Source organism: Zalophus californianus, chromosome 10 (genome assembly GCF_009762305.2).
Source record: "Zalophus californianus isolate mZalCal1 chromosome 10, mZalCal1.pri.v2, whole genome shotgun sequence".
In the NCBI taxonomy this organism is placed as follows: Eukaryota; Metazoa; Chordata; class Mammalia; order Carnivora; family Otariidae; genus Zalophus; species Zalophus californianus.
Genome location: NC_045604.1, coordinates 69846648 through 69873635, shown reverse-complemented (window position 1 = coordinate 69873635; position 26988 = coordinate 69846648). Strand labels below are relative to the sequence as shown.

The window sequence follows — 26988 nt, the reverse complement described above, 5'->3', positions numbered from 1 at the left end:
GAGTGTGAAGGTGTCCAGGACCTCGGGCTCCCACGGGAGACCTGGGTCAGACCAGTGCAGCAGTTTCTGCAGGAAGATGAGGGACCTGTGCTCAGGGACACACCTCCTCCCCGTCCAAGCCTCAGCCGTAAGGAAACCAGACCCAGCTCCTGACATCTTCCTGCCAACATCAGACCCAGGAAGGACCAGACCACCCTGTGAAAGGTCACCATGTTCCTGCAGTCACTCAAGGCCGTGCACAGCGTTTCAAGTCTGGATAACATCTCTTAGCTCACTAGCCATCCTCACAGACCTGATTACCAGGTACTCACCCTACCTCAGCTCCTGGGAAGGTGCAGACTGGCAATGACCCAGTTAGCGACCCCAGAAACTACTAGATGGGAGTGCAGGCCCATCTCTGTCACAGCACTGCTACCGATCCCGATCCAGAGCACTTTGTTCTGACCCACCCCGGTGGCTTCCTGGGCTCACAGACGTGTGTTTATCACCTGGCCAAGATCTCTGTCCAGGGTTCACATGAACTCACGTGCCCAGACATGTCTGTACGTTGACACTTATCGGTAAATCGGTAAAGCCCCTGCCTGCTCCCAGAATTCAGGCCTCCTGCCATTCTCTGTTTTTGCTCAGAGATGCTGGCCTCCTGACACCAGGCCCTCCGCACTCCTTCTTGGTTAGACCCCTCTTGTCCTTCCCTCCTTCCTCACGACCCTGAAGCCCTGTCTTTCTGAGCACCGCCCACCCATCCTGCACAAATCGTGCCCCCCTTACGTGTTCCAGACAAAGGGCCAAAGCTTGTCTGGTCGTGTCCTTGGGTCCCTGCCACACCCACTGGTGCCAGGTTTACTTGGCCACCTCTGTCCCCCTGTCCCTCTCCCACTCTCCGAAGGATGCACACCCATAGTCCACAAGGCACTCAGTACTCCAGTCTTGGCAGAAGAGAACCGCAGCTGCGGACGTGACACTTTGCCGGTCATTATAGGCCCTATAGGAGCACAACCATAACTAGCAACCTCCTTCCACCTGATGCTCGCTTGTATTTACTCTCATTCCCAAAGGATTTAAGGAGCCCATGTCCTCCCACCTGAAGGGTGACCCCATACAGCCAGTCTTCCCAGTCTCCCACTCCCAACCTCCTTCCCCTGCATGCCCAGGGCAGCAAACCCAGCCCCATGGGCCACCTTGCTCCAAACCAGGGCGCTGGACATGGAGACCTTACCCCACTTCCTCCATATGGCAGATGGCAACACCCTGACCCACGTGGCCCCAGACCCCACAACACCCACACCAGGTGCTGCCCACTCCCCAGGCCTGGCTACAACTCTACCCTCTGCCTCCCGCTCCTCCTCCCCCTCACTGGCCACAGGCCCCAGACCAGGTACAATTCAGGTTCAACAGGAGGGGAAGTACCCGAAAGACCTTTCCCGCCTACTTCCTTGGCTCCCTGTTGAGGTCTCCTTCCTGAAACACATTTCTGTTGACTTCATCAACCAAGCCACACTCTTGCTGATGGGAACATGACACAGCAGTGTCACGGTGACAGCACAGCCCTGCAAGAGAGGCCAGCTCTGCATCGCTATGTGCCGGCCATTGAGGCAGATATTCTCTGACCTGCCTGAGCTTACGGAAACTGCTCAAGACTGGGGGGAAAAACTAAAAATTTAAAATACTCTACCTACTTTCGGACAACTTAGACAAGGCCATGCCAGGTCAAATGACCAACCAGCCTAATTAGCTTCATCTGAAGCAGAAACAAGTCTGCGCCTCCCCGCCTGCCACCCCGTCAGGCTGGGCTAAGTTATTTGAACTTTACATGGCACACATAGCAGATGAGTGCCTCTGGCAAAGGGGGAGCTAGGAATCCCAGCCCCGCACAGATGGGTGTATGTGTGGCACTCTGGGGCCTGCTGGAAACTTCTCTGGAAACTGGTGGTTTGCTGCCCTGATTAGCAGCTGACCCTGGGAGCTGTCGGGGCTCTGCTCTGCTGGTCTCCGCCAGGAGGGAGGCAGGCAGGGCTGGAGCAGCTCAGTGAAGGGAGAACAAATGGGCCTCAGTGACTGTCCCAGGCCCCAGAGCAGAGGGAGGAGGCAGCCCCAGTATCGGGGAGGGTCTGTGATGAGAAGAGGGTCATCCCTGCCAGTCAGCACCAGGTGCCCAGCAGCCAGACTCTGCCTAACAAAGCCTGGAGAGAAGCGTCAACCAGGAACTCAGTGACCCACTGCCCAGGGGAAGGGGGTCGGGCAGCCAGTGCCTAGGGAGACAACAGGCGCCAGGCCCTGTACTGCCTACGGCAGCTGCACTCCCCAGCTTGTCTAAGCCTCAGTTTCTCATCTGCCAAATGGGACGATGATGGTGCCTCCGTCACAGGATGGCAGAGATGCCTAGATGATGGAAAGAGCACTGGGGGAGCCCAGCACTGTGACCATGCTGGGCACACATCATACTCCAGGCCAACATCCCTCTTTGGAACTTGCCATCTGACAGAAGAAAGGCAAATCCCAGTAAACCGCCCAGAAAAATGGGCAGAGTCCAGACACAAACACCAACCACACACAGAGGAAGAAAAGGGACGACAAAGGGTTGTGTGGTGACCCAGCAACCAACACCAGGTTTCTATCAACACAGAGACACTGCACACAGGCTGCTCATTCATTTAGGACACACAGCAGTTAATGCCTCCTGGGCATACATCTCACGCCAACACCGGGGAAAAAACAGCGGATGAGACACCAGAGACCCATCCTGACTCAGGAAACAGCATGGTGGCGCATCTAGAGATGCAGTCTCTCCTTGGGTTTGCACGGAGGATAGAAACCAACTTCCAGCCAGGTGAGAAGAGATGTTCAGAACTGTCCAGTGAAGGGGCGCCTGGGTGGCTCAGTCGTTAAGCGTCTGCCTTCGGCTCAGGTCATGATCCCAGGGTCCTGGGATCCAGCCCCCAATTGGGCTCCCTGCTCAGCAGGGAGCCTGCTTCTCCCTCTCCCACTCCCCCTGCTTGTGTTCCCCTCTCTCGCTGTGTCTCTCTGTGTCAAATAAATAAACAAAATCTTAGAAAAAAAAGAACCGTCCAGTGAAAAACCATGGAGCTGGGGGACATGATGAGCTCCAGCCTAGCCATCGGGTTGCTGAAGTGGGCTGCTCCCCCACTTTGTTTGGCTTTGTTTGGTCCCATACACACCAACAGCCAGCAGGACCCAGATACTCACAGCACACCTCATGCTCGCCTGGCTTTGTCCACACCCGTCACCAACACTGTGCTCCTCCTACCTTCCCTGCCCCCCAGGCCCTGGGCTCAAAGTACACTCAGCAGCTCCCACCAACACTGACCCCAGAGGAGCAGACACGGAGAGATGGACTCACATCCACTCTTGAGTCTCCTGGACCACAGGCATATCAACCACAGTGTATCTTCCTGCCGGCCCCCAACCTTCAATGTGAAGGTTTGTGGGAGCCAAATGCAGAGCATGTAACTGCCCTCAATGTTCACTGGCCTCAGAAAAGTGGGACCAGGCCTGTGCACTGCAGCAGGACACTCTCTGGGCTCCCAGCGCCCCAGTGTGGAGTCAGACCTGGGGGTGCACTCAGGACTATAAGCTGCTCACAAAACACCTGTGCCTCATTCCTGCCAGCTTTCACAACCAAGCCTCCTTGACGCTTACGCTATGGAGTGTAACTTCCCTGTGGATGGCCCGGGCGGAACCTCTATGCAAAGTGTTCTGTTGTCTCCCCAACAGAACAGAGGCCTCCTCTAAAACCGCTGCTGTGTGTTCAGAAAAGAGGAAACTCAAGCCTCCCAAAAGGAGGATTTCCAGCTCTACAGAGACCCATGAACCACAAACCAAGAGCCTACGGCAGGCTCCCATGGGTGTGGGCACACGGTCACAGACGGCTGTCACGGCTTCAGGTGCCAGCACAGAAAAGGCCGTTTCAATGACTCACGTGTCTGCAGAGCTGGGAAGATGATGTGCACTCATGTCCCTGTCTGAAGAACGAGCTAGACAAGACTTCGATGCAGGTAAGTAATCAGGCTGGCCCAAGGAAAGGCGTTTGATTACACGTCCTTCACCAAGTGGGGATTTCCCTGCCATGGGTCATCTGCTCCTGGTGAGAGGAACCATGCAAGTTTAGGCAGAAAACAAGCCTGGAAACGTGCTAAGCGCTTTTAACAATGAAGAAGGAAAAGAAATACATGTATATCCTTTGTAAGAGAATCAGAAATTTGAAAATTCCTGAACGTTATTAACTCTTACAAAGAACAAATTCACATGATGGGGAACCCTGAGAACCAGCTGCTCCAGAGCTTCCAAAACCCTCAAGGATCTCCCTTAGGGAGGCTTCAGAGAAGAATCAATTGCTCTCCCCTCTGCCCACTTCCCCAGGGACACAGCACTGGCCACCGGGGTCAGCGAGCTGAGCCCTGACCACACACACCCGCCCCTCGAGCTGCGCGCTTCTTAACCTCAAGGATCCTAGACACAGGCTAACACTTTGCCTTTTCCACTTGATGCTGGGGTGATGGCAGGGACCTGTGAGTGCTCCTTTCCTCACCATTTCTGGCAGATCGCCCTCGCACTGGACCAGCTCACTGTGAGTCTCTGACAACTGCACCGTCGTAGGCAAATCACCGTGTGTTACTCAGTACTGACCCTAGTTCAATCAACGTGTCCTAGGAACTGTGGCAGCCACTACAACCCAACAGAGAGCACAGGAGGTGGGTCCCATCTCTCCAACCAGCGGCTCTGTGTTCCCTGAGAGCTCGCTGCACCCTACTGGAGTCCCTGACGGTGTGGCTGAACGGATCCTCAGAAGCATGTATGAACAGTCCAGGAAAACACTGCTGCCCCAGACGAACCCCAGCCTTCTCACGCTCTTCTCAACACACATCACCAGCCTCCCGGGAGTGGGGCTCCAGGAAGCAGCGCTACCACTGGAAAAGCAACTCAACGACTAAGTCACAAAGGACACCTCTGACAGTCGCTGTCAAGCGTCCACTGAGGTAGCAGTAACCGATGAAGGGCCTGCTGAGGCCCCAGTGGAGGCTCTCCCTCACCTAAAAACAAAGCCAGGGCCCCCCTTCTTGCCCTTCGAGCCATCTCCTCTAAGGCGGGGCTGAGAGCACATGCTTTAGGAGGTGGCGCCATGCAAATCCTGTAGCTGAAGCTGGCCCAGCAAGAAGGGCGGCTAGCCAGTGCGGGTAATCCAACAACCTTCACAAGTCCACATGCTGTCAGCTGCCTATAGGCAACAACCTAGCCAAGAGCAAATGCTCAGAGCAGTCAGACAGGACTGACAAGAGTCCAAGAAGCAAAGTAACAAAGGGTGTGGAGAACAAAGACCTGAAGAAGTAAAATCAGAAGAAGAAGGTCCTTGCAAAGACTGGATGCTGACATGCTCTCAGAAGATTTCCTGGTTCCCCTTAAAACAGGGCCCCCACCACAGAGGAGGTTCTGACCACACTGATCCCCTGCACACGTTAGCTGTTTTTTTTCTACGTGAAAGATGTAAATTGATGGAAGCTGGGACGAGTGCTAGGGATGTGTATTAGCTGTGTACTTGAACAACGCAACCGGAAATCGAGGGGTGGGCATCTCCTTCCAGCACAAGCTTCTGGTTCCCTGAGTCCTGAGTAACAACTGCCTCAGAGAGTCAGCCTGCCTTTGAGGAACCCCATCTGCACACACATGCCACAGGGTCACGGGAAAACCCTAGCCATACCTGGCACACCTGTCCCAGCTTCTCCACCTGGACTGCATAGAACCCCGGTGGCCGTGGGACCCCCACCGCTGGACGCTGCCCCTCAGGTACCTCCATCCCGGGCTCCGCAACATGCCTGCCTTCACGCACCCTCTGGGGGGCTGTCGCTCCGGGGCTGAGATGGCGCGGGCCCACAGCCACCACGCCGCTCTGCTCCGATGCACCCAGGGGCCCACTGCAAAGCCATTCGCCTCGCTGAAGGCCTCCATCTGACCTGGCCAGGGCCAAGCAGCCTGCGAGCTCGGGATCCTGCTGCTCCCCGCCCCCCACCCCCACCGCCACCCCGGGGCTCGGGCCTTCGCCGGAGGACACGGGGCTGAGAAAGAAAACAGATCGCGAGCTGCCGCAGGCCTGCTCGCTGCACGGAGGGCCGCCCGTGCCGCGGCCTTACCGTTGCTGTAGGCGTACGGGGACTCGGCCGCGCCGTCCTGCAGGCTCTCCAGGATCTCGCCCTTGCCCACGTCGCTGTCGCCCACCAGCAGGAACTTGAGCAGGTAGTCGTAGCTCTTGACCGGGCTGCCCTGCGTCCCCATCCTCTCACGCGCGCGCGAGCCAAGCCCGCATGCCCACGGCGCCGGCCGCGGGAGCAGGGCGGGGAGGAGGCCTCGGACCGACCTGCGGGCCCGGGGCGCGGGTGAGCGGGGGCGGCCGGCGAGGCCCGGGCTGGCGGCGAGGGCCAGGCCCCGCCCGCGCCGGCCGTCCGCCCGCCTGTGCCGTCCGCCCGTACCTGCGCCACCACCCGCCGCCGCCGCCGCCGCCACCCGCCTCACCTCAGCACCACCGCCGCCGCCCCACCGCTTCCCGCACAGCGCCGCGCAGCCCCGCAGCCCCGCCGCCCCGCCCCCGGCCCGAGCGCCGCCATTGGCTGCCCCCCGCCCGCCCAGGCCCATTGGCCGGAGCGCACGTCCGTCACGACCGCCCGCCCCCCCACCGTTTCCCACACTCCACCGTTAAGCCTCCGGTCGCCCCGCCTCCACGCCGTCGCCATTGGTCACCCGCCGCCTCTTTCCCGTGGCCATTGGTCCGTACGCACATCCGTCACGACTGCCCGCCCCCACCGCGCCCCATTCAGCTTTGGGGGAAGATTCTGGCCACCTCGCCTAGTCGCCGTCGCCATGGGCCACTCGCCTCCGGGTTTCCCGGAACCGCTGGTTTGCCTGCACGTCCGTCAGCACCTCTACCGCCCCCGCTGCTCCCCCCAGAGCACCCGCAGTCACCAGCAGCCCTGCCCTCTGCCCCAGCAACACTTCGGCCCTCGCCCGCCCCCTTCTCGATGCGATTGGCCACCGCTTCCGATCCTCCCAGAGCCAGTGGTCCGCCCGCACGTCGATCACGGCCCCTCTCAGCCCGCCCCACTCGCCCCGTGCTTCCCGCCCCTTTCCCTACACGCTCACCAATCAGGAGCTTGAGGCTTCAGGTTGTTTGCATACGCCCCCTCCCGCGGGCGGGAGTAGGATGGTGGCGGTCCCCGGGCTGAGGTGACGCGGCTGTGTCCTGGAGGACGAAAGCCCCTAGCAAGGTGCAGCCGCTGCTCCCGCAGACAGCCCCGCGAAGGTGGCGAGGCCCCCTGGAATTGCGCTCCCGGGAGCCGCCCTCCCCGCGGTGGGGCGGGGACCGGGCGTGGCGGGCCGGGGCTGGCCAATCAGCGCTCGGAGAGGCCCGGGGAGGCGGGACTTCCGCTCCGGCAGGGGCGGGGCCGCCGGGGCGACGCTCGGAGCGGTCCCGCGAGCGGGCGGCTTCCTGGGCCGGGGACCCCTAGCTTACGGCGCCTGGTCGCTCAGGCCCAATGCTCCCGAACCTCGGCTGTGCCCTGAGCGGCCTGCTCTTGGACGCCAGGGCGGATGGCTGCACGGGCTCTATCCCCAGGGGCTCGTGGCCGGAGCCACGCGGCCCCCCGGGTCCGAGGTCAGGCGGGGTGGGGGTCCCGGGAGGGGCAGGGCGTGTGAAGACGCAATTCCACTCTGCAAAATGGGAAATCGAAATAATATCCTTTCCACCTATCAGATCGGCAGCATCGCTGCGGGCCAGCCCGCGGGAACGGACTCTCGGAGCGCGGTGGTCCAGGCTGATAATTCAGCCCGGTCCGCTGGTACGGAGCTGTTGGATCAGCCGGCTTCGTGCAGCCCCATACGGACGCGAAAAGAGAAGAACGCAGATGACAGCATGCTTTATCCAGGATAATTTCAGTATTTACGCTTCTAAAAATTCGTTTTACTGAAGGTTTTAGGTATTAGAGAAACGATGCGCGCATAGGAAGAGGTCTGGACGTATGCTCAGCAGACGGACAGCGTCGTTTGCTCTGGGGTTGGGGATCAAGAGTGACTTTCTCCTCATTGATAACATTTGTTTATGAGAACATACTTACATATGACACCTAATAGGGGGTGACTCAAAAAGTTAGGTATAAAAATACCATACAATGCAGTCATTCAGCTTCTAGGGAAAAGAAAATTTACATCCACACAAACTCTTGTACCGGAATCTTCATGGCAGCACTATTCACAGTGGCCAAAAGGTGGAAACAACCCAGACTTCCATCAGCAGATCAATGGGTGAACAAAATGTAGCCTAGCCACACAATGGACGTATTCATCCATAAAAAGGAATAAAGTACTGATCTGTGCCACATACCAATTATAGGAAATGCCCAGAACAGGCAAGTCCATAAAGCAGATTAGTGGTCACCAGGGCCCCAGGGAAGGGGGAAATGGTGAGTGACTGCTTATTGGGTACAGGGTTTCTTTTTGGGGTGATGTGAAGCTTGTGATGGTCGTACTACTTGGTAAAGTTACTAAAAATCATTGAATTGGCAACTCTTTCTGCCCACGGGTCCTGTCCCCGTGTTATAATAAAAGCACCTTTTTTCACTGTAAAACAAAAATCACTGAATTGTGCACACAAAATGGATGAATTAAAAATGCTTCAATAAAGCTGTTAATTGGGGCACCTGAGTGGCTCAGTCAGTTAAGTGTCTGCCTTCGGCTCAGGTTGTGGTCCCAGGGTCCTGGCATTGAACCCTGCGTCAGGCTCCCTGCTCATCTGGGAGCCTGCTTCTCCCTCTCCCACTCCCCCTGCTTTTGCTCTCTCTGACAAATAAATAAATAAAATATTAAAAAAAATAAAGCTGTTAAGAATAATAAAGAATTAGTTGTCAAATAGCCCTTACCAGACCAGGTAGGGCTCCCTACAAAGCAGACCTGTGCAGAGGGAGCATGTCACCATGATGACCATGACCCACTGTGCCGCACTGAGGACAGCCCGGCTAGCATGTCTTCCCAGGAGGTAAGGAACTGGTTGCAAGAACTTTCTTCCCAAGGGGTCACAGACCCTGGGCCACGGCTCCAGCAGCAGGTGGCTTTCAGACAGCAGACCCCACACGGAGTGACCCCACCCCCAAGCTGCAGACAGCCTTTTCTAGGAAGTGTGTCCACCCACATGCACACTGCTGGTTCATTTTGGCCTGGTGCCTGGGGAGCTTCCTGATGAGCTGGTCCCTCTGCTGGGTGAACGGCACCTGGGCCTTCCTCACCTGCCTTCAGGGAGCGGCTCTCCTCTTGTCCTCCTGGTCTTCCAGGGCAGCATGGAGCCGAGACACAGGAGGACAGAGGCTGGCCGGGGATGGGCAGGGCCTCTTGGCTCATTCATAATCCACAGAGGAGCCCCGACGGCCCTGCTTGTACATTTGCTTAGGCCGTGTCCTCCCCCTGGACGATGACCATTCCCCGGATGCTGGGTTACAGCACACACAACGTCCAGTGTTTACAGAAAGGCACCTCCACCCACAACACAGATGTTACAGAAACAGCCAGGGGGCAGGGTCTTGTTGGGAGGCAGGGGGCCCGATCCCCAGAGGGGCCAGAGACAGAGTACTGACGGGCACAGGACAAGGGGGCTGGCAGCTCGCACTTGGCTTCCACCTGCCCCCCCCACCCCCGCGCCTCAATCCGGCATGTCAGGGAAGGTCCTCGGGGGTGATGGGGCTGGACATCTCCTGCAGAGCTCACTGCAGTCTCTGCCCCAGCACTGCCTACTCCCTGCTCTGGAGGACCAAGACCCTTGTCCAGGGACTGGAAGCACTGTGAGGTTAATAATTTCCTTCTTGGTTTCTGAGGCTGCCTAGAGGTTCCCTGGGGTGAAGGGGTGACGGGTGAGAAGCTATTATCATCCCCTTTCCAGAGAAATTAAAAGCATTCTTCACCCCTCTCAGGACTTCCCCTAAAGGGACTCCAACGGCTTTTAGGCCCCACTGCCGGCTCTCCCATCATCCAGGACAAAGAGAGGAATTGGGCTCAGCACCTATGTTTTCTGACTGAGCCTTTCCCAACACAGCCTGTGCAGCGGGTGTGACCATCCCTACTTTGTAGGTTGGGGGCCTGTGCAGGGGTGTGATCCTGGGGGCAGGCGTGGCCTTCTGGTCCTCCGCTGGGTCCCTGCACTGCTCGCATCCCCTCGGGCCTCTCCCCTCCCTGCCTCAAACCAGAGAGGCACCAAGGAAGCCACAGGGTCTGGGGCAGCAGGGCCAGTCCAGGGGGGTGGGGGTGGCCTGAGGGGTGCCACTCTGGCCTTGTGGACAGAGGAACTGGCCTCCCACAAAGATGCATGCCCTTCTACAAAGCCATTCTGAGACCCAGTAAGTGCCAGGCCCGGTCCTGGGGCCTGAGGAAGGGACAGGACTGCATCCCTGCCACTGAGGGACCTTGGGCTAACGATGAAGCAGCCCAGAACAGCCCTCTGTTTGCAAGTCCTGGGCCAGTCCTGCTGAGGTGTCCATGTATTAGGTGGTCAAGGGTAATTCTGGGTACCCCTGGCCCACGAGACATAGGAAGTGTCTAGTAAAGAACCCCCTGCCCCCAGTCTCCCCTGCAGCTGCCACACCTGTTGGCTCTGGGCAAGGATGGGGGCCAGGCCTCCAGACCCGGCTCCTGTCCAGGCAGGGAGCAGGGGAACAAAGGAAGTAGTCTGAAGTGGTCTCTGTCCTCCCCTCCACGATACCCACTGCCCTCTATGCTGGACCCCAAGCCCTGCTTTCCAAGAAGGGTCCGGGGTTTACCCCTTGGGAAAAACAGACCTTGGCCCCAAAAGCTCTGTGCCCAAGCTCTCTGGGAGCACCCATGAAAGTTTCAGTTACTTGGCCCCAAGCTCAAAACTGGTGCCAGGGAGAGGCCCGTTCCCATGAAACCCCACAGGTGGAGGAACCCAGAAACCTTTGTGTGTGCGTCCAGCAAGAACCAAGGGTGGATGCTGCAGCTAGTGGGCCAGAGCATGGGGAATGGCAGACATTCACATGGTCGCAAATACCTCTGTATAAATTACTTATTAAAGCGTTAGTGGCTTTGCAGAGAACCTGGTGATCAAGTGGACGTCACCAGGATGGACAAATAGACACTGTGTGCCTCTCAATGTCACGCCCTAGGAAGGACACAGTGGTGGCATTTACATGCTCTTTGTGCCAAGAGCACACGTGCTGAATCTCTTGGTGAGAATCAACAGATAAGCCCCACAGAGGGTCATCCTACCAAGTAACTGGCTATATCTTCCACGCCCACATCGTGGGAGGCTGGCACCAGGCTGTGGCCAGGACAGGCCACCTGCCGAGAGGCTGCTGCAGAGCTCACTGGGGCACCCAGCAAGAGGCCCCACCCACGCTACCCCAATTCCCCTCACCGTGCCGTGACTGCTCAGTCTGTCCTTCAGAACAGAAAATGTTAGGGGTAGAATCAGGGGCAACTGATGATCAGACGGTTCAGGAAAAAATAGAGCAGAAATATAAAGAAGCAAATGTGGCAAAATGTGAACAAAGGGGAATGTGGGTCAGGGCACTGAACAGTACGGTGCGTGGCTTCCGTGCATCTGAAACATGTCAAAGTAGGAAGCTTTCACTCACGGGGTGGGGGGGATGGCAGGGAGCGCACTGTGGAGCTCAGACCTGCCTGCTGTGTGGCCTTCGATTAGTCACCATCCCTCTCTGAGCTCGTCTCCTGTGATGGGCGGGAGGCTGCTCTCTTCCAGCAACCCTGAGAACCTGAGAGGGAAGTGGCTGAAACCGAAAAGGAAACAACGTCCACTTCTTGGGGTGACCTGAGGTCCGGCCTCAGGGCTCTGCCCAGGTCAGCGTGGCAGAGGCGGTCAGAGACCTGGGCTGGGGACAAGAGGGCCCACCAATTAAGGCTGTTCCTGGGAGGTGGGATCAGCATCTCTCGGTGGCGGCAAGTGGCTGGAGGGACCGGCGCTGCCCTTAGGAGAGGGAGAGGCAACCCATCACAGAGGGTGACAGTTGCCACACAAGGCCTGTGATGTGGCCACCACCGCCCAGTGGGCTGGCCAGAGCCCCAAGCAGAGAGGTGGCATCTGCTGACTGGGGAGGCAGCCCCAGAAAGACAGGCGGTGGAGGCCACTCTCAGCAGGCTCCAGGGGCCTGGGGGCAGGTGTGGGCACACTCTCCTCAGGGGCTTCTGGGCCTCTGCGGGGTCCCTGCACTGCTCACATCCCCTCCCCCTGCCTCAGACCAGAGAGGCACCAAGGAAGCCACAGGGGCCCTGCAGGGCTCCCCTTTAGTGGAGGCTGACCTCTCCGGATTGCAGCCCTTCCCTACAAAGCCAGGATGCCAGGCACACAGGAGCCCACCCGAGAGTCCGAGAGCCCACAGGTTTCAGGCGACATACTCACCAGAGCCAGTGCAGCTCCCTCCTGCCCCAGGGAGGCCTGCGCCCCTGCCCTCGGCCCTGTCCCCCATACCAGGGCAAGGCCAAAACCAGACAGCAAGTGGCCCTGGGTCCATCCGCCCACACCAGGACACCTTCAAGGCGTCAGACCTGCAGGGAGTTCTGCTTCAGGGGATGGAGTGCCCCCCAGCTTGGCATCAAACAAGAAACAGGTGTCAAACACCTCAGAACAAACAATGGGGGCCAGCTGCCCCATGACCCCAGGAGAAGGGGAACCTCACTGCACCCCCACCAAGGTTCGGATGAAGATGGGGGCCTCCTCAGGCCTACCGCCCATGTAGTGATGAGAAGGCAGAGGGGCGCACTCCTAACGGGGGAGGTTTTATTGTCACAGCAGAAAAAGGCAGAGCTAGGACCTGTTCCATGAGATGCTGGGCTGGTGGGACCTCACCCACGGGCTCCCCACTGTGGCCTGCAGGCAAGGAGTGCAGGCTACGGCACAAATGTGGCCCACTCCAAGATGGCAAAACACACACAATGCCACCTGCATATGCAGGCTTCCTCCCCCTGGGGCTGCTGGGGCTCACACCCACAGTCAGATTCCATGCCGGCCAGTAGGCAGACGCAGCGTGAACGTTAGGACCCCCCCTCCCCACACTGGGGGCTACAAACATGTCTGCCCAGCAGCTGCCTCCTTCTGTGGGTAGCCAGTGAGGGAGATGGAAGATCTGGCCAAGGGGCCTCTTCCTTCGTGGGCACGGGGGCAGGGACAGGGCAGCAAGGTGAATGGGTACTCGGTCTTCAGCAAGGCAGTTCCCGGCACCCCATGTGGCCTGGCTTCACACAGGGAGACCCAAAGGCCCGTGGGCAGCTCCTCGTGCAGAGCAATCTCTCCAGGGGGCGCCACACAAACCCTGTGTGACCCAGGCTGAGGGTGCTGCTGCCCGGCTTCCTGTACGGCCCTGGTTCACCGGGGCTGCTGGCTTGGGCGAGGGACACAGAAGTGCAACCCCTCAAGCCAGGAGATGCTTGGGGGTCAGCCTCAAGAACGTTGAGTGTGTCCTAGAGAGGTCCCTCCACGCCATGACAGGGTGGGGCCGCTGGGAGCACCAGGGAGACCTGCCAGCTCACCTCCCCGGGAACGGGCATGGTGGGCAGAGTCGGGGGCTCTGGGTGCGATAGGAGGGGGGCTGGTGGGCACTGGGTGGCCATCACTAGCGGTCAGGAGGCAGGTCCCGAGGCAAACACAGCTGGTGATAGAGCAGAGGCCTGTTGGCCTGGCTGGCTGCCCCTGTGTCCTGCTGCTTGGCACCCCACCACCTCAGGGCCAGCAGGACATGCACAGGCCTCGGACGACTGGGGGCAGGGAAGGCAGAGATCAGGGACGCTTGCTGTCCTGACGGTCCACACCCTGGCAGGGAGGAGGGCAGACTGTGGCCGCGGGATGGTACTGGGCAGGCCGGCGACCAGGGCCCCTCAGGCCTGCTTGTCCCCTCTCTGCCTCCAGGGGTAGATGAGCTCTCCGAAGAACAGCTTGCGGCACAGGGAGCCCCAGGGGTGCGTGGGGTGGCAGCCACAGCTGGGCAGGCGGTAGGTGTGCACCACGCGACCGTAGGGCAGGGGGTTTATCTGGAAGCACAAGGGCAGCGCTCAGCCAGGACGCGGCCCCCACCTCCCTGAGGCTCAAGCTTGCCAGTCCGAGCGGCCCCTCACTGGGGGTCCCTGGGATGTCTGCTGCGGGGCAGCACCCACTCTGTCCAGACAGGCGCTCCCTGTGCTCCCCAGGGGCAGGGTGAGCAGCTTGAGAGGGAGCACTCGGACCGAGGTCAGGCGTGCTCTCCTCTGGGCAGGCTGCAGGGACGCGAGGTGGGCCAGCCTGGAGGGGCGCTGACTCCTCGCCTGCAGGACTCACCTCCCGGGAGCCTCCCAGGCAGGGCCCGGGAACATCCCACACCCTTGAGAAAACCATGCAGGGCCCCAGCGGCCTCAGCATCTGACCTCTCCCTGAGACATGGCCCTCGGGCCAACCCCACCAGCCCCCAGCGAGTCACCCAGCAACCCGCCCACTCTCGCACAGGCCAGAGGGACAGTTTCAGAGAAAGAGTGCGTCCTGAGGCCTTCGCCAAGTCTGTGCTCTTCCTCCTGGAACAAGAGCCCATGGGGCTCAGGGCAGAAGCCCGGGCTGGTGGAAGGCATCAGGCACAGCCCAGGGGATCCCATCCAGGCACCTGCTGAGGGAGGTTCCAGGCAGAGGGGGTCACGGTGCCCAGAGGTCTTGGGGGTGAGGGAGCCTCTCCTTGAGGCCCCACCTGTCCGCTCTGTTGCACCCGTGCTGCCCTCCCCCAGGGCAGCCGCCCCAGAATATAGGCAACATCATGGCGGGGGGCGGGGGGGGGTCTGCCCAGGGACACAGAGGCCTCACCTGCATCAGGAGGCGGAGGGGCCTGCCAGCCTCGTGCTCCAGGACTCGGAACTTCACACCAGCTGCAAGGACAGCAAGGTGCCTGTGAGGCACACGGCCCTCGGCAGATAACCTCCCGGGCCTCCTGCCCTGTACACCCGTAGAGGCAGACCTGGGCACAGGGGCTGTGGTGGCAAAGGCCCCTTCCTGTCTGAGCGGCACTCAGAAGGCTGTGGGTGGTCCGGGCCGCACACCAGGCTCACCTCTCCGCACGCCTCCCCCAACCTCCCTGTCTGCCTCCCCTCTGCCGGCTGCCTGGCCAGTATCAAAGCCTCTGCAGAACTTCACTGAAAGACAGAAGCTGCATGTCTGGGAGGCGGGGCAGGGTCAGCTGGGCCTCGGGGCCTCAGGCTGCACTGCTTTCCAAATGGGACGTGGCTTCTCCCACAGAGTAGACAGGGTCCTTGGTGGGGCGTGGCTGCCATCTAAACGTCTTCCAAATTCTGTATGAGCGGCGACTTGGGAACCCACTGTGCCCCTGGCCTGTAGTTTGGGCTCCCCAGCCTGGGAATTTCCAAGGCAGAAAGTTCTTGAAAAGAGAAGCAGGAGCTAATTATCAATTGATGAAGAGGCCCCAGGGCAAACTCGGTGAAAACGAGAGGAGGCAGCAGCATCTGTGGACTTTTATGTGAAGTTAAAACAACTCTGCTCTGACCACAAGCTGCAGGCTGGGGGAGGGAAGATGCTGGGTCTCAGGCTCCTCGCCTGCCTGGTCCTGGCACTCTGAAGTATGGACACAGGCCGGGGTCACTGGCATGGGCCACCTGGGGGTCTGCAGGGGAGGTGACCTGGAAAGAGAATTTAAGGGCGCGGGGAAGGCAGACTAGGTCCAAAGTGCACGGAGCATGCAGGTTCAAGTCCTCTGGCCCTCTGCGGGCTGGAAGCAGCTGCTGGGAGCTTTGGTGTTGGGGCTGGGCTGCAAACAGCATGCAGGGCCTCCCGGGCAGGCTGCTCAGCACAGGGGTCGGCGGAACAGCCGCTGGATGGGGGCTGTACCAAGAATGCCCCATGCTCCCTGATGTGTTCAAAACCCCTCAACGGGGATGGGCCAGCTCACAATGCTGTGACCAGTTAGGTCAGCCTCCCCTGGCCTGCAGAGAGGTGGCCTTCCCTCAGGGGCATCTGCCTACCTAGCGGTTGGTGTCAGCATGGAAAGAGGGGCAGCCACCTGCAGAGGGGGACAGCCAGGGGCAGCTAGGAGGGGGTGCTGTCCCGCGCACCATGGTCTGTGGTCACACAGATCCGGCCAGCCCAGTGCCCTCCAGCCTGGCCTGTCCCCTCCAAGGTTGAGGGGCACGAGCAGGCACACAGTCCCACACGAGCTCAGAGAGACGCTTCTCTGAGCCACATTCAAGTACCACCTACGCTACTGCAGACAGACGTCAGGGCAAATGTTCACGCTCATCACAGAAGAAGGTGACAAAGAGGAAGGGCTGCCTCTGTTGCCTCTGAACCCCCCAGCTCACTGCAGGCCCAGTGGACATCAGGGGTCTCAGCCGCCCCCACCACCCGCACCCTGCACACCTCTGCTTCTGCAGGGCCCGTGGGTGCACCCCACACACAGACCTACCCGCAAGCCTGTAGGGCCGGCAGAGCCGGAGGCCGAGCGAGTAGAGCGGCAGGGAGTTGATGAGGTCCACGAGCAGATGCATCAGGCCCTGCACAGCCACCACCAGAAGCCGGAGCTGCAGCGACAGACGGCACTCAGAGCCGCACCAGGGCCATGACTGCAGCAGCCCAGGGGTCCTGGCCGCGACGAAGGGTGAGCAGGGGCTCCAGACCCCTGGGGAGGACACGGATCGCATCCTGAGGAGGGCACAGCTCCCACCCTGATCCTGAGGCCCAGCTATGAGGAGGCAGGGAAGCAGTGGGCAGGGGCAGCTGACCCCAGGGGAACATGCTACTGGCCCCTCGGCTGGGGCCAGCTGGGTGCCCCTCCCCGGGGCCCTCCGTGCACCCAGCTGTGTGTCCCAGAGCTGGGGTAGGACCCCTGACCACTCCAGGGCCCAGCACACAGTGCCCCGAGAGTCTGGAATAGCCATGGCCTCTCTGGGGTAGTGGTGGATGGCCTGCCCACAGCTGCCTGGCTGGCAGGCAGGGCAGGCAGGGATCACTCCAAGCACTGTGGGCAAGGCCCAGTGGCCAGGTCAGCCAGGAGCCTCTCGGCTCACCAGGGTGAACACCAGGTAGTACAGGGCCGTGGTGGGCAGGAGGAAGACCAGGATGGTGAAGAGCAAAGTCCCAATGAACAGCTACAGGGAGAAAGAACACCACCGTCAGCATCAGCAAGAGCCCTATGCCAGGGACAGCCCCAGTGGCACGAGCCACAACTCCGCAGCCCATCCCCACCAAACCCACCCTACAATGGAGCAGAAATGGGATGCCTGCCAACAGGACACCTGGGCTTCCGAGATAGCTCAGGAAAACCCGCTCATGACAGTTTTCTCCAGTACGGGGCGGGATGTGTCCGCATGCCATCCAGACTCGGTGACACGCGGGGAGACAGAACCAGCCAACAGGGCGTGAGCACATACATCAAAGGTGGGAGGACAAGCATGCCGTGCAGGGCAGCACACAGGGTCCACCTGGTCAGCCCAGGTGTGAGCCGGGGCCTGTGCGTACATCATGTCCAGGCCCCACCGTCCAGGAGCTCCCTGGTGCCCAGCACCCTCCTCACAGCAGGGTCCGCCTCCCACCTGGGGCAAGTCCTGCTTGGAAGGGCTCCACGTGCACCTTGCCCCCTGCAGAGCCCTCAGTACCCCAGGCTCCACGCTGACCCGCCCGCAGGGGAGCTGCCCCACCACAGGCTGCGCAGCGACACTGGCCAGGCTCATGTAGAGAGGGACCAGGTGGACGGGAGCGGGGAGGCTCCCCCTGCACCCTGCCCGGCCTCCCCCTGCACCCTGCCTGGTACCTGGTCCAGGTCATAGGAGCAGGAGTCCACTCGCTGGCGCAGAACATTCCACTTCTTCCCCCGGAACAGACGCCAAAGTGAGGACAGGCCGCAGATCTTCAGACAGTATAGCCTGCGGGGCGTGGGCAGCGTCAGGGCTTGGGGGGTGCCGAGGGCTGGCCTGCACGAGTGTGGCGCCCACACCCACCTGGCCCCGTAGACGTAGAAGCAGTAGATGTGGAAGGTGAGCAGAGCAATGATGTCAGACAGGATGGACAGGGCGACCGTCAGGCCCAGGCAGGCTGAGAGGCCCACGTGCCACAGGATGCGCTCGATGAAGGGGGACATGAGGTGGATGTAGCCTGGGGGGATGGGGGTTGGCTCTGAGGGGGGCACCCAGGGAGGTCCTGCCCTCCCCCCCCCAATTCCTCACTGAGGAGGGGCGCCTGAGGCTTCTGGAAACCGTGAGTGATGGACTTCACTGCTGGCCGTCCCTGGGCCGAGCAGCCAGCCCAGCAGAGCAGGTCTACACACACATACCCGGGACGGCGAGAGGACAGAAAAGCAGGGACGAAGGGGATGGGGTCTGGCCTGGCCCCACCCCCTGCACTGGGCGGGGGAGCATTAGGGGGGCTCGCTGGGGCCAGGCGGAGCCAGCACTCACTGATCCACAGGTGCAGGTGGTAGAGGAAGAAGCGGCCCAGCACCTGGTCCAGCGCCCGGTTCATCTTCAGCCCAGCGGGCGCACCCATCAGCCACTGCAGCAGATGCTGGAGCTCCTCAGCCACATGCTGTAGAGACACAGGAGGAAGATGAAGTCCATAAACTGGGCCCCAGCACAGCCAACCCATCTGGGCAGGAAGAAGGTAGTCTGGGTCCTTCTCTCTGGGTGTCTCCTAATGTGATGGGCACATGACGTTTCCCACACTTGTCTGGCCAAGGAAGCCCTCTTCACAGATGCTCGGGGACCTGGGCCTGAGAGGCTGACAGTGCACCCCTGGCCCTCAGGCCACGGGGGCCCTGATGGGCATCAGCTTTCCTCCATCTCAATCCTCACGCCACTGGACCCACAGGAGAGCTCAGCCCCACATGCCCAGAGGTGGTACAGACCCCGGCTCATCATGAACCTTGGGGGAGCTGATGGGTCTACCCAGTGCCCCTCTGCTGAGGACCCCACCCCACCACCTGGCAGCACGACACCACAGACGCCTGGGCCTGAGCTGGGGTGGTGATCCCAGGTGACCCTCAGGGTGTTGCGCCCATCAGGGGCCCAGGTAGCAAGTGGGAAGGCTGGTGGGTTCCCTAGAGGGAAGGACAGATGAGGTCTGAGCCACAAACAACGTCCAGTGAGGGCCAGAGATAGCACGGGGATGCTCACCGGCAAGCTGGGAAGCTGAGCAGCATCCTGGCCGCCCAGGGAGGAAGGCCAATGTCCGGGCACTGGGCCGGTCCCAGGGCACAGGCCCCGAGGACCCTTAGCCTCATCAGCAATGCTGCGGCCATGGCCATGACAGCCCTGCCCCACAGCCTGCCATCCCCCCCCCGCCCCGCAACCCACCATGTGGGCCTGTGAAGGCCTCAGCTGAGTCCGGGGCAGCGAGAAAAGGAACAGAGCATTCTTTATAAATAGAGCTTATCTAATATTTAAAGGATAAGAGCTGAGCGGCAGGAAGAGGCTTTCATTTTTAAATTAAATATTTATATTTCTGCGCAGTTCTGCAAAAGGGAGATCGAAGATGAAGCTGGCCAAAAGGCAGAGCATGGGTGAGAAAGGTACAGCAGCGAAGCCCCTGTCCTGGCTTCCAGGCCCTCCCTCCTCCTTCCTCTTGGACCAGGTCTCCCCAAGAAGCCATGGAGGCTCTCGGCCTGTGAGGGCCCCTGTTCATGAGCAGGCTGAGGGTACGGCTGCAGCTGGACACTGATGGGAGTGCCAGAGGCTGCATGCACAAGGACCACCCAGCCAGGCCTCAGCCCCTCGACCACACCGGGGCCAGGAGGCCACTGGCAGAGGCCTGGGGAAGGCCCACGCACCCAAAGGGACTGCTCCAAGCAGGAAGACAAGCTCCCAACAGGAGCGACTGGGCCTATGGCTCTGAGGAAGGGAGGCAGAGAAGAGCAACAGGGTAGAAACTGGGAGAAGTGGAAACTGCTGGTACTCAGCATGGGAACTGCCGAATCAGCAGTGGGAGAGGCCTGACTGCAGCTGGACACAGACAGCCCTGGACACACGGAAGGTTTCTGTGGTGCTTGCTGTGCAGAGGGCCAAGCCCAGAGCCAGCTGCCTCAAGAGCCAGGAGCCAGGGACCCTGGGCCTGGGGGGGGTGTGCTCCCCCGAAAAGCCTCAACCACAGGGTGGAAAGGAAGGTAGAGGCCAGGAGCTGAGATGTGACCTAGTGGGGGAAGGTGGGCATCCGGTGAGCTGAGTGTGTGCAGCCCTGGGGACCGGTCTGGGGTCAGGGACCAGGGCGGCTCCTCTAGCCCAACAGAGGGAAAGGGTCACACGGCTCTGGCCAGCTGAGGGGCTTCTGCTGCCCCCAGGCAGGGCTCTACTCCCACCCCTGGGACACAGGTGCTCTGGTAACTCACATCAGCCACAGGGACGAGGGCCTCCGCCAATGGCCCAATGCGGTCCTTCCCGCGAAGCCATGACAGCAGTGCAAGGCCAAGGGCCACATCGAGAAGCACAGAGACAAGCACGTTGGCCTTCCTGGAAGGAGGGGGCCAATGGGAGTGGGTGGTGAGCAGGGCCTGGCCGGAGGGGGTCAGCGTGGGTGGGCCTGGTGCAAAGAAGTGGGGGGGACATGCGACTGGCCGCTATGAAGGAGACCCAGGCGGGGCTGCACCTCATCAGCTGGGTGGGGTTCTCGGCCTTCTGGGTGCTGAAGACGAGCGTGAGCTGCTCCAGCCGGTGCCTGAGCTGCTCGCACACAGAGAGCTTGCTCCAGACGAAGGACAGGGGCCACAACTTGAACAGCCTGTGAAGGAGCCGAGAGGTGGCCGTTCAGGCAGTGCAGCAGTTCTCCTGCCTGCCGGGGAGTGGGGGCCCCTCAGCTGGCACCAACACCCCTCACCGGGCCCACATCAAGACCCTGGAGGCCCTGAACACAACGGCCACAAACCCGAGCTCAGCAGGACAGGGACACTGTGGGGGCGCACGGGCAGGCAGACCAGTGGGGGGTCACGGTGCGCTCGTGGCTGTTAACTGGGAACCCGACCTCCTCACAAAGCAGTGACTCGAGTCACACCCAAAGCCAAGTGCCAAGGCTTCGCCCCAGGAGTAGAGAGAACGTGCTGTCCTGCCAACCAGCGCCTTGCCCTGCTGGATGGTGACCCTCATCAAGGGTCTGCAGGCCAGCCGGGCTGCCCCATGAGACTCGTGTCTCACAAGGCAAAGGAAGCACTGAGGTGCTTCTGCACGGATTCCAACACTGAGAGGAAATGTTTGCAAGCAAAGGTAAAGAAAGGGCCCTATTGTCTCTCGGCTCCATGTCCATCCAGACATCCAGAGCCTTGCTGCTGCCAGCAGGAGCCTGCAGGGCTTGTGCCAAGCACAGGGCCGCCACTAGCCATGCACTCAGACCCTCAGGAGGAAGGAGGAAGTCTTCAAGCGGTTCTGAGCCAGCTCCAGGAATGAGTCACGTTCAGCACAGCCATCCTGAACTCCAGTCAAGTGGAAGGCACTGTCTGCACTGAGCACCCCCCGCCCCGCCTGCATGGCAGGGTCCCTGAGGCTCAGACCAGCCCAGGGCAGCCAGGGCCCCAACAGCATCCCTGGGGCTGTCCTAGGGGGCCAGGGGCTTCACTTCTGCACAGTAACAGCTATGCCTCACATAACTGACACCGTGCTCTGCCCACAGCTCTAGCCTGATGGGCTGATCGGGATCTGCGGCACATGAGCGTCGTTAACCTTTCTTGAGTCCTTCGAAAGGAGATAAAAGCCAAGGACCATCTCTCCCCCAAACTGTACCTTGGCTGACACACACTTTCCTGTAATTCATTCCAGGGGATTGTGAAGATCCAAAACCCACCCTTTGTGTCAAGATCCCCTGCAGCCCTCAACCCAAGGCACTGTCCACATGGAGCTGCCAAGGCGCTCTGCCAAGTCAGGCCGGAGTGCTCAGCAGCCCTCGGTCAGCAGGTGAGGCCAGTCCCCAAACCCAACAGCCACAACCCCGGGACCTAAGTAGGGGGCGCCATCGGGAAGCCGGCTTCTCACAGAGGGAGGGACCCCAAGAGCCAGAACACCCAGGGCCCCCAAGAGCTACACCCCTCGGCCAGGCCTGCAGCCAGGAGTATTCCAGGGGACTGTGTAGACGAGCCAAGGCTGGGGACCACCACCGCAACCCACGTCCATCAGTGAGCGGACACTGCCCCCACCAGGGCCAGGGAAGCAGGTGGGACCTGCGTGCCTTCCTTCAGAAGGACAACTCCCAGGCACCAGGCCGCGCAAATACCAGTCGCCTGTCGGCAACAACCTGCGTGTGTTCACGGTCTTGCTCGCCTCGCAGGAGACTGAGCCACCTGAAGTCCACCCTGAACGGCTACCCGGTGGGTCCCATGCCAGTGTTGAGGCTGCCAAGGGAGCGTGCTCTGCCCAGAGAGCAACCACCACCCAGACGTCCCCAGAGATAAGAGGGGAGGTGACAGGAGATGAGAGTGGGAAGCCTCAGCAGGGCCCGTCTGGGCCTCCAGGCCTCTGCCCACGGTGGGGGCTAGGTCTCAGCGGCCGGACTTCCTCTCCGCCCCCCCCGCCCTCCGGCCCCAGGGGCACATACCGGCAGGCGCTGGCGGCCGAGACGAGTGACAACAGGCAGGCCAGCAGCACGCAGACAGGGCCCGAGGCACGCTTTGCCAGCTCAGCGAGGATGCTCGCCTCCACGCCGTCTGACTGCCAGTGGCTCAAGCGCACAGGGCCGTCGTCGAAGCGGTCGCTCCGGAACAGCGCCTCACTGCGCGCCACCGTGTCAAAGACGGCAGCCAGACCCCCAGCACTGGGCGCTGCATCGCCGGCCAGGCAGTCAGGCAGGGCTGCGGGCGGGTGCAGCTGAGAGAGCAGCACCTTGCGCTGGTCGTAGAAGACGAGCATGACCTGGTCCTCGTAGGGGGTGCCAGGGCAGGGAGGCACCTGCCGGCGCGTGGCCTTGCAGCTCCACAACTTGCTGCCCTGCTCCCGGCACAGCTGTAGCCAAGGCTCATGGGAGAAGATGGTGCCCAGGCCCTCCAGAAAGTGGCCCAGGCTCTCCTCAGCCTCCTGCCGGCGGTGGCACCAGGTGCCCAGCACGGCCAGCCCCACGCGGCCGGCCTGATGCACCTGGGCCAGGAGCTCCTTCACCTGGAGGGGGATGAAGGGAAAGTGCACCACAGCCAGGACCACGGCGCTGCTCTGCTCTGGCACCCATCGTCCCACCAGCAAGCCGCTGTCGGCCGAGGCGCAGCACGTGGGGAAGAAGGCCTTGAGCACCATGCCGGGCACGCTGGAAGAGAGGGGACGGGCTCAGTCCGGGGCGGCCCCAGGGCAGCCGGCAGCACCACAGACGGCCCTGAGGACACACACACACACACGCACACACACACGGCCACAGGGCCCATGGGGTGGACCCCAGAGGCCCATGTCACATGGGCACGGCCCCTACCCCCATCCCAGGCCGGCCAACACTTGCCCCCATTTCAGAGACAAGCAGGCTGAACAGGGCAGGGGACGTGCGTGATCCCCAGGAGCACTCACGATGGTGTGCGGGGCTGAACGTGAGGGCTTTGTTTTTGTTTTCAAGGAAACTGATGACAGTTTGTTATGTGTAGCACATGGAAAAATGTACAATCTCATTAACATTTAAAGTAATGCACATTAAAATCTAATGAACCTTGATTTACTTACTAAGCTAGTGAGAATAAAGATGAAAATGTAAATGGATTATTGCTGGGCTGAGAGAAACCAGATGCAGGCACACGGTTGGTGGCTGTGGGCACTGGTGCAGGGGCCCCAGAACATACCGGGGGACGTGTCTGTGCCCCAAGCCCACCCCCCGTCTGGTGAGCCCCCAGAGGAGCCTCGGGGCTCTCATGGGGCTTTGGCAGCTACTCTGACCCACCAGCCGATGGCTGTGCCCATCCACCATTTCGGGGCTGAGTTCCCAGCAGGGGACTGACTCTCTTGTCACAGTTGAGCGAGGCAGCTGTCTAAACGTGGGGGGCCTGGAGGATGCCAAGCTCCCCACTGTCTTCTCTCAGGCTGAGGGCCGTGCGCCTTCCTGGCCTCTAACCAGCAAGACCGGCCCCAAGTAGCTATGACCCCCGAATTCTGTGGGACCCTGAGCCTTGCCTTGCCCAGAGGTAAGTTCACTGGGGATGCAGGTTTCTCAGCAAGCACTGAGCCCCTCCCAGATGGTGGGCAGCAGGCCCTCATCCAGCAGAGCCCTGAGGGCTTCACCTTGGAGCATGCTCTTTCTCAGACACTGACTGTCCCCACCTTGTTGGCACAAAGGACCCAGCAGCCACCCTGAGCTAAGACCCCCAAGCTGGAGCCCACACCCAAGGGAGGGACGCAGGCCTTGGACGGAGCCCAGGCCTCCAGGCCCCACCGCTTGCCAGGCCCTTGGGGACATACACGTTGGCATGGTGGGACGTGTCATCCATTTGCTATCAGCTGGGGGGCTCTGGGAGGGGCCTTACACAGACACAAACGCCCAGGGCTTAAGGGGTCACTGGTGCAGCAGCTTGCCCTCACTGCAGGGAGGCCAGATTGGGGCTGGGAGGTAGAGGCCTCTCCCGGCAATTGTGCAAGTGGGTTCCAGCTGAAAAGGGTCCTCTGAGCTGAGCAGCTGCACTCCGGAATGTCTCTCCTCACCAAGTGACTGGTGCCGGCAGGGGAAAGCCTGGAGCCCAGCAGCAGCCCCAGGCCAAACCCCCGTGGCCATCACCAGGGGCCCACTTCTCTTCCTGACCCTCCCGATAGGGGCAATTTGAGACGGACAGAGCAGTTCTGCCTGTGAGGGACCTGGGGCTTCGGGCTTACTGACCACGGCGGGGGGCCGGGCATCACACTAAGCCTCTCGCTTGAGACGCACAGGCTCAGCCAAACAGCGCTATCACACCCCGCTTGGGGACTCCTTGCACAGGAACTAAGGAAAACGACCCATGGCTACTGTCGGAAAAGAAAAACAATTGGCCTAACAGTGAACAGATGCTCTGGGGAAAGCTGCATCTGTCAGAGCAATGGGGTTTTCACTTCGGGAAAATTCATTGAGTTGTACTCATACGGTTTGTGCATTTTCTTTGTGTGGGTTATGCTTCATCTACAAAGTTTGCCTAAAAAAGAAGAAAAAGAAGCAGCTCCTTATGTCTCCTTATGTCTAAGCTCCTTATGTCTAAGAAGAGCAGAGGGCAGAAGTTGCTGTTCTTATCCGTGGGGTAGCGAGAGAGAACAAACCACGGGGCCAACTCCCATCCCCACCCCCACCTCAGCCTCTGGGAGCGAGGAACACAAAGAAATCTGCTCAGATCAGACGCCCAGAAAAAGAAGAGCAGGCAATCAATAGCGGAGGTGCAGACGGGGGAGGGGGCAGGAACTTGGGCAACGAGCACATCTTTAAAGACCAGGATCCAAAGCAAGGGCCCACGCCTGGGAAGTCCTCGTCTGTCAGGGGGAACACCGAGCTCCCTTCCCAGGTGGGTCAGGCAGCCAGGTCTCTGCGGCAGGGACAGCCCTGCTCTCAGCCCCTGAGGTCATCAGTCTGCCTTATGAGGGAAGCTGTGCTTCTCTCCTCTGCATGAACTGACTGTGGGGAAGAGCCCAGTCATGGCTGGCCAGGGACAGCTCCGCGGCTGAATCCCGCCTCTGGAAGCTACTCCAGAGCTCCCAGAAACTCCTATTACCCCATGTTGTTTGTTTTTGTCTGGCGTTGGGTAAACAGTGCTTTCTCCCCGTCATCTCAGAAGAATGGCGGTGAATCTACAACCCCCAACCGGAGGCTAGAACCCACCACCCCGAGATCAAGCGTGCACGCTCCCCCTGCGGAGCCGGCCAGGCGTCCCTACCGTTGTTTTGTGCCCTATGTTCTGCGGACACTGCTGGCCCTGAACGCCCTTCCCCAGGGTCCACCGCGGGGGCCGGCTGGGGGTGTCACTGGGACGCGGCGGCACGGCCGCAGACCACCCACCCAAGCCCGCCTCCGGGGCCCTGCTGTCTCAGGCCCGCCCCGCGACCGGCTGCGCCCCCATTTCACAGAAGAGGAAACAGAGGCTCCAGAGGCGGGGCGGGGGGGGGGGCTGTGCCGCGCCGCCCCTGGGAGGAGCCTCGGGGCCCCTTCCGCCGCCTGGCCCGCGCCCGGCGCCCGGTCCCGCCCCGCCGCGGGAGTCGGGGGGCCCACAGCCCGGGGGCCGGGGCGGGAGGGGCGACGCCCCAAGGTCACAGCGCACAGACGCCGGCCCGGCCCCCTCCCCCGCACGAATGCTCACCGGCTGCTCCCCAGGGCCGCGCCCTCGGGCGGCGGGGTCGGGATGGGGTGGGGGACCGCGTGGGGCGGGCCCGGGCGGACTACAGCGCTCGCCGCCCCCACCCCCGCCGCGGCCGCGCCGCGGGACACGAGCCCCATTTCCGCCGGCTCCCAGCGTTGCCGCGCGACGGTCCGGCCCCCAAAGGCGCCCGAGCTTGCCCGCGGACCCCGCCCGAGCGTTCCGCGCGCGCAACGTTCCAGTCCCCGGAGTCTGCGGCCGGCAACGTTCCAGTCCCCGGAGTCTGCGGCCGGCAACGTTCCAGTCCCCGGAGTCTGCGGCCGGCAACGTTCCAGTCCCCGGAGTCTGCGGCCGGCAACGTTCCAGTCTCCGGAGTCTGCGGCCGGCGTGCGCAGCGGCCTTGTCCCCCAGCAGCGTCCTTGTCCCCCACCCTCAGTGTCCTTGCCCCCCAGTGTCCTTCTCCCCCACCCCAGTGTCCTCCCCACCAGCAGTGTCCTTGCCCCCCCCCCAGCGTCCTTATTCCCCAACAGTGTCCTTGTTCCTCACCCCCAGGGTCCTTGCCCCCCCCAGCGTCCTTGTACCCCCTCCAGCACACCTGCAGTGTCCCCAACACCCCTGCCTTCCAGTCCCCCATCTTCTCACAGCTGCCAAACCTCCCCCACCCCCCATTTCCTCATCTGAGGGACCCGGTGGACCTGGCTTTTGAGGGTCCCCAACCTCACCTTCCACTGGTGAAAGAACCCCCAAGCCCTGTGTGGCGTTCCGGAAG

The 26988-nt window shown here is 61.1% G+C and overlaps 2 protein-coding genes across 5 annotated transcripts in view; both read right to left on the bottom strand.

Annotated features, from left to right (window-relative positions):
• The window catches only part of RAB40C (RAB40C, member RAS oncogene family), a 29740-nt gene extending 22430 nt beyond the window's left edge, over positions 1 to 7310 (bottom strand). Inside the window, exons 1-2 of one of the 3 annotated variants that reach the window (XM_027612555.2) lie at positions 7147 to 7310; positions 6144 to 6367 (exon numbers count right to left, since the gene is read on the bottom strand). In XM_027612555.2, the coding sequence (XP_027468356.1) occupies positions 6144 to 6285 (142 nt within the window). In that variant the 5' untranslated portion in view covers positions 6286 to 6367; positions 7147 to 7310. Of the gene's footprint in view, positions 1 to 6143; positions 6368 to 6479; positions 6578 to 7146 lie in introns of those variants that run through there. The other 2 variants (XM_027612553.2, XM_027612554.2) reach the window with 2 other exon arrangements.
• A 5469-nt stretch (positions 7311 to 12779) lies between these two features.
• Positions 12780 to 26438, bottom strand: PIGQ (phosphatidylinositol glycan anchor biosynthesis class Q). 2 transcript variants are annotated; one of them, XM_027613686.2, is made up of 11 exons: positions 26223 to 26425; positions 22544 to 23242; positions 20612 to 20743; positions 20355 to 20475; positions 18433 to 18559; positions 17977 to 18130; positions 17790 to 17901; positions 17047 to 17127; positions 16446 to 16560; positions 14837 to 14898; positions 12780 to 14043 (listed from the first exon to the last, which is right to left on the bottom strand). In XM_027613686.2, the coding sequence occupies exons 1-11, from the start codon at positions 26357 to 26359 to the stop codon at positions 13891 to 13893; spliced, it is 1893 nt and encodes a 630-aa protein (XP_027469487.1). In that variant the 5' UTR covers positions 26360 to 26425; the 3' UTR covers positions 12780 to 13890. The 2 variants fall into 2 exon arrangements, with proteins under 2 accessions (XP_027469487.1, XP_027469488.1); XM_027613687.2 differs by lacking the exon at positions 17047 to 17127 and having other exon boundaries at positions 26223 to 26438.
• Between the last annotated feature and the right edge of the window lie 550 nt (positions 26439 to 26988).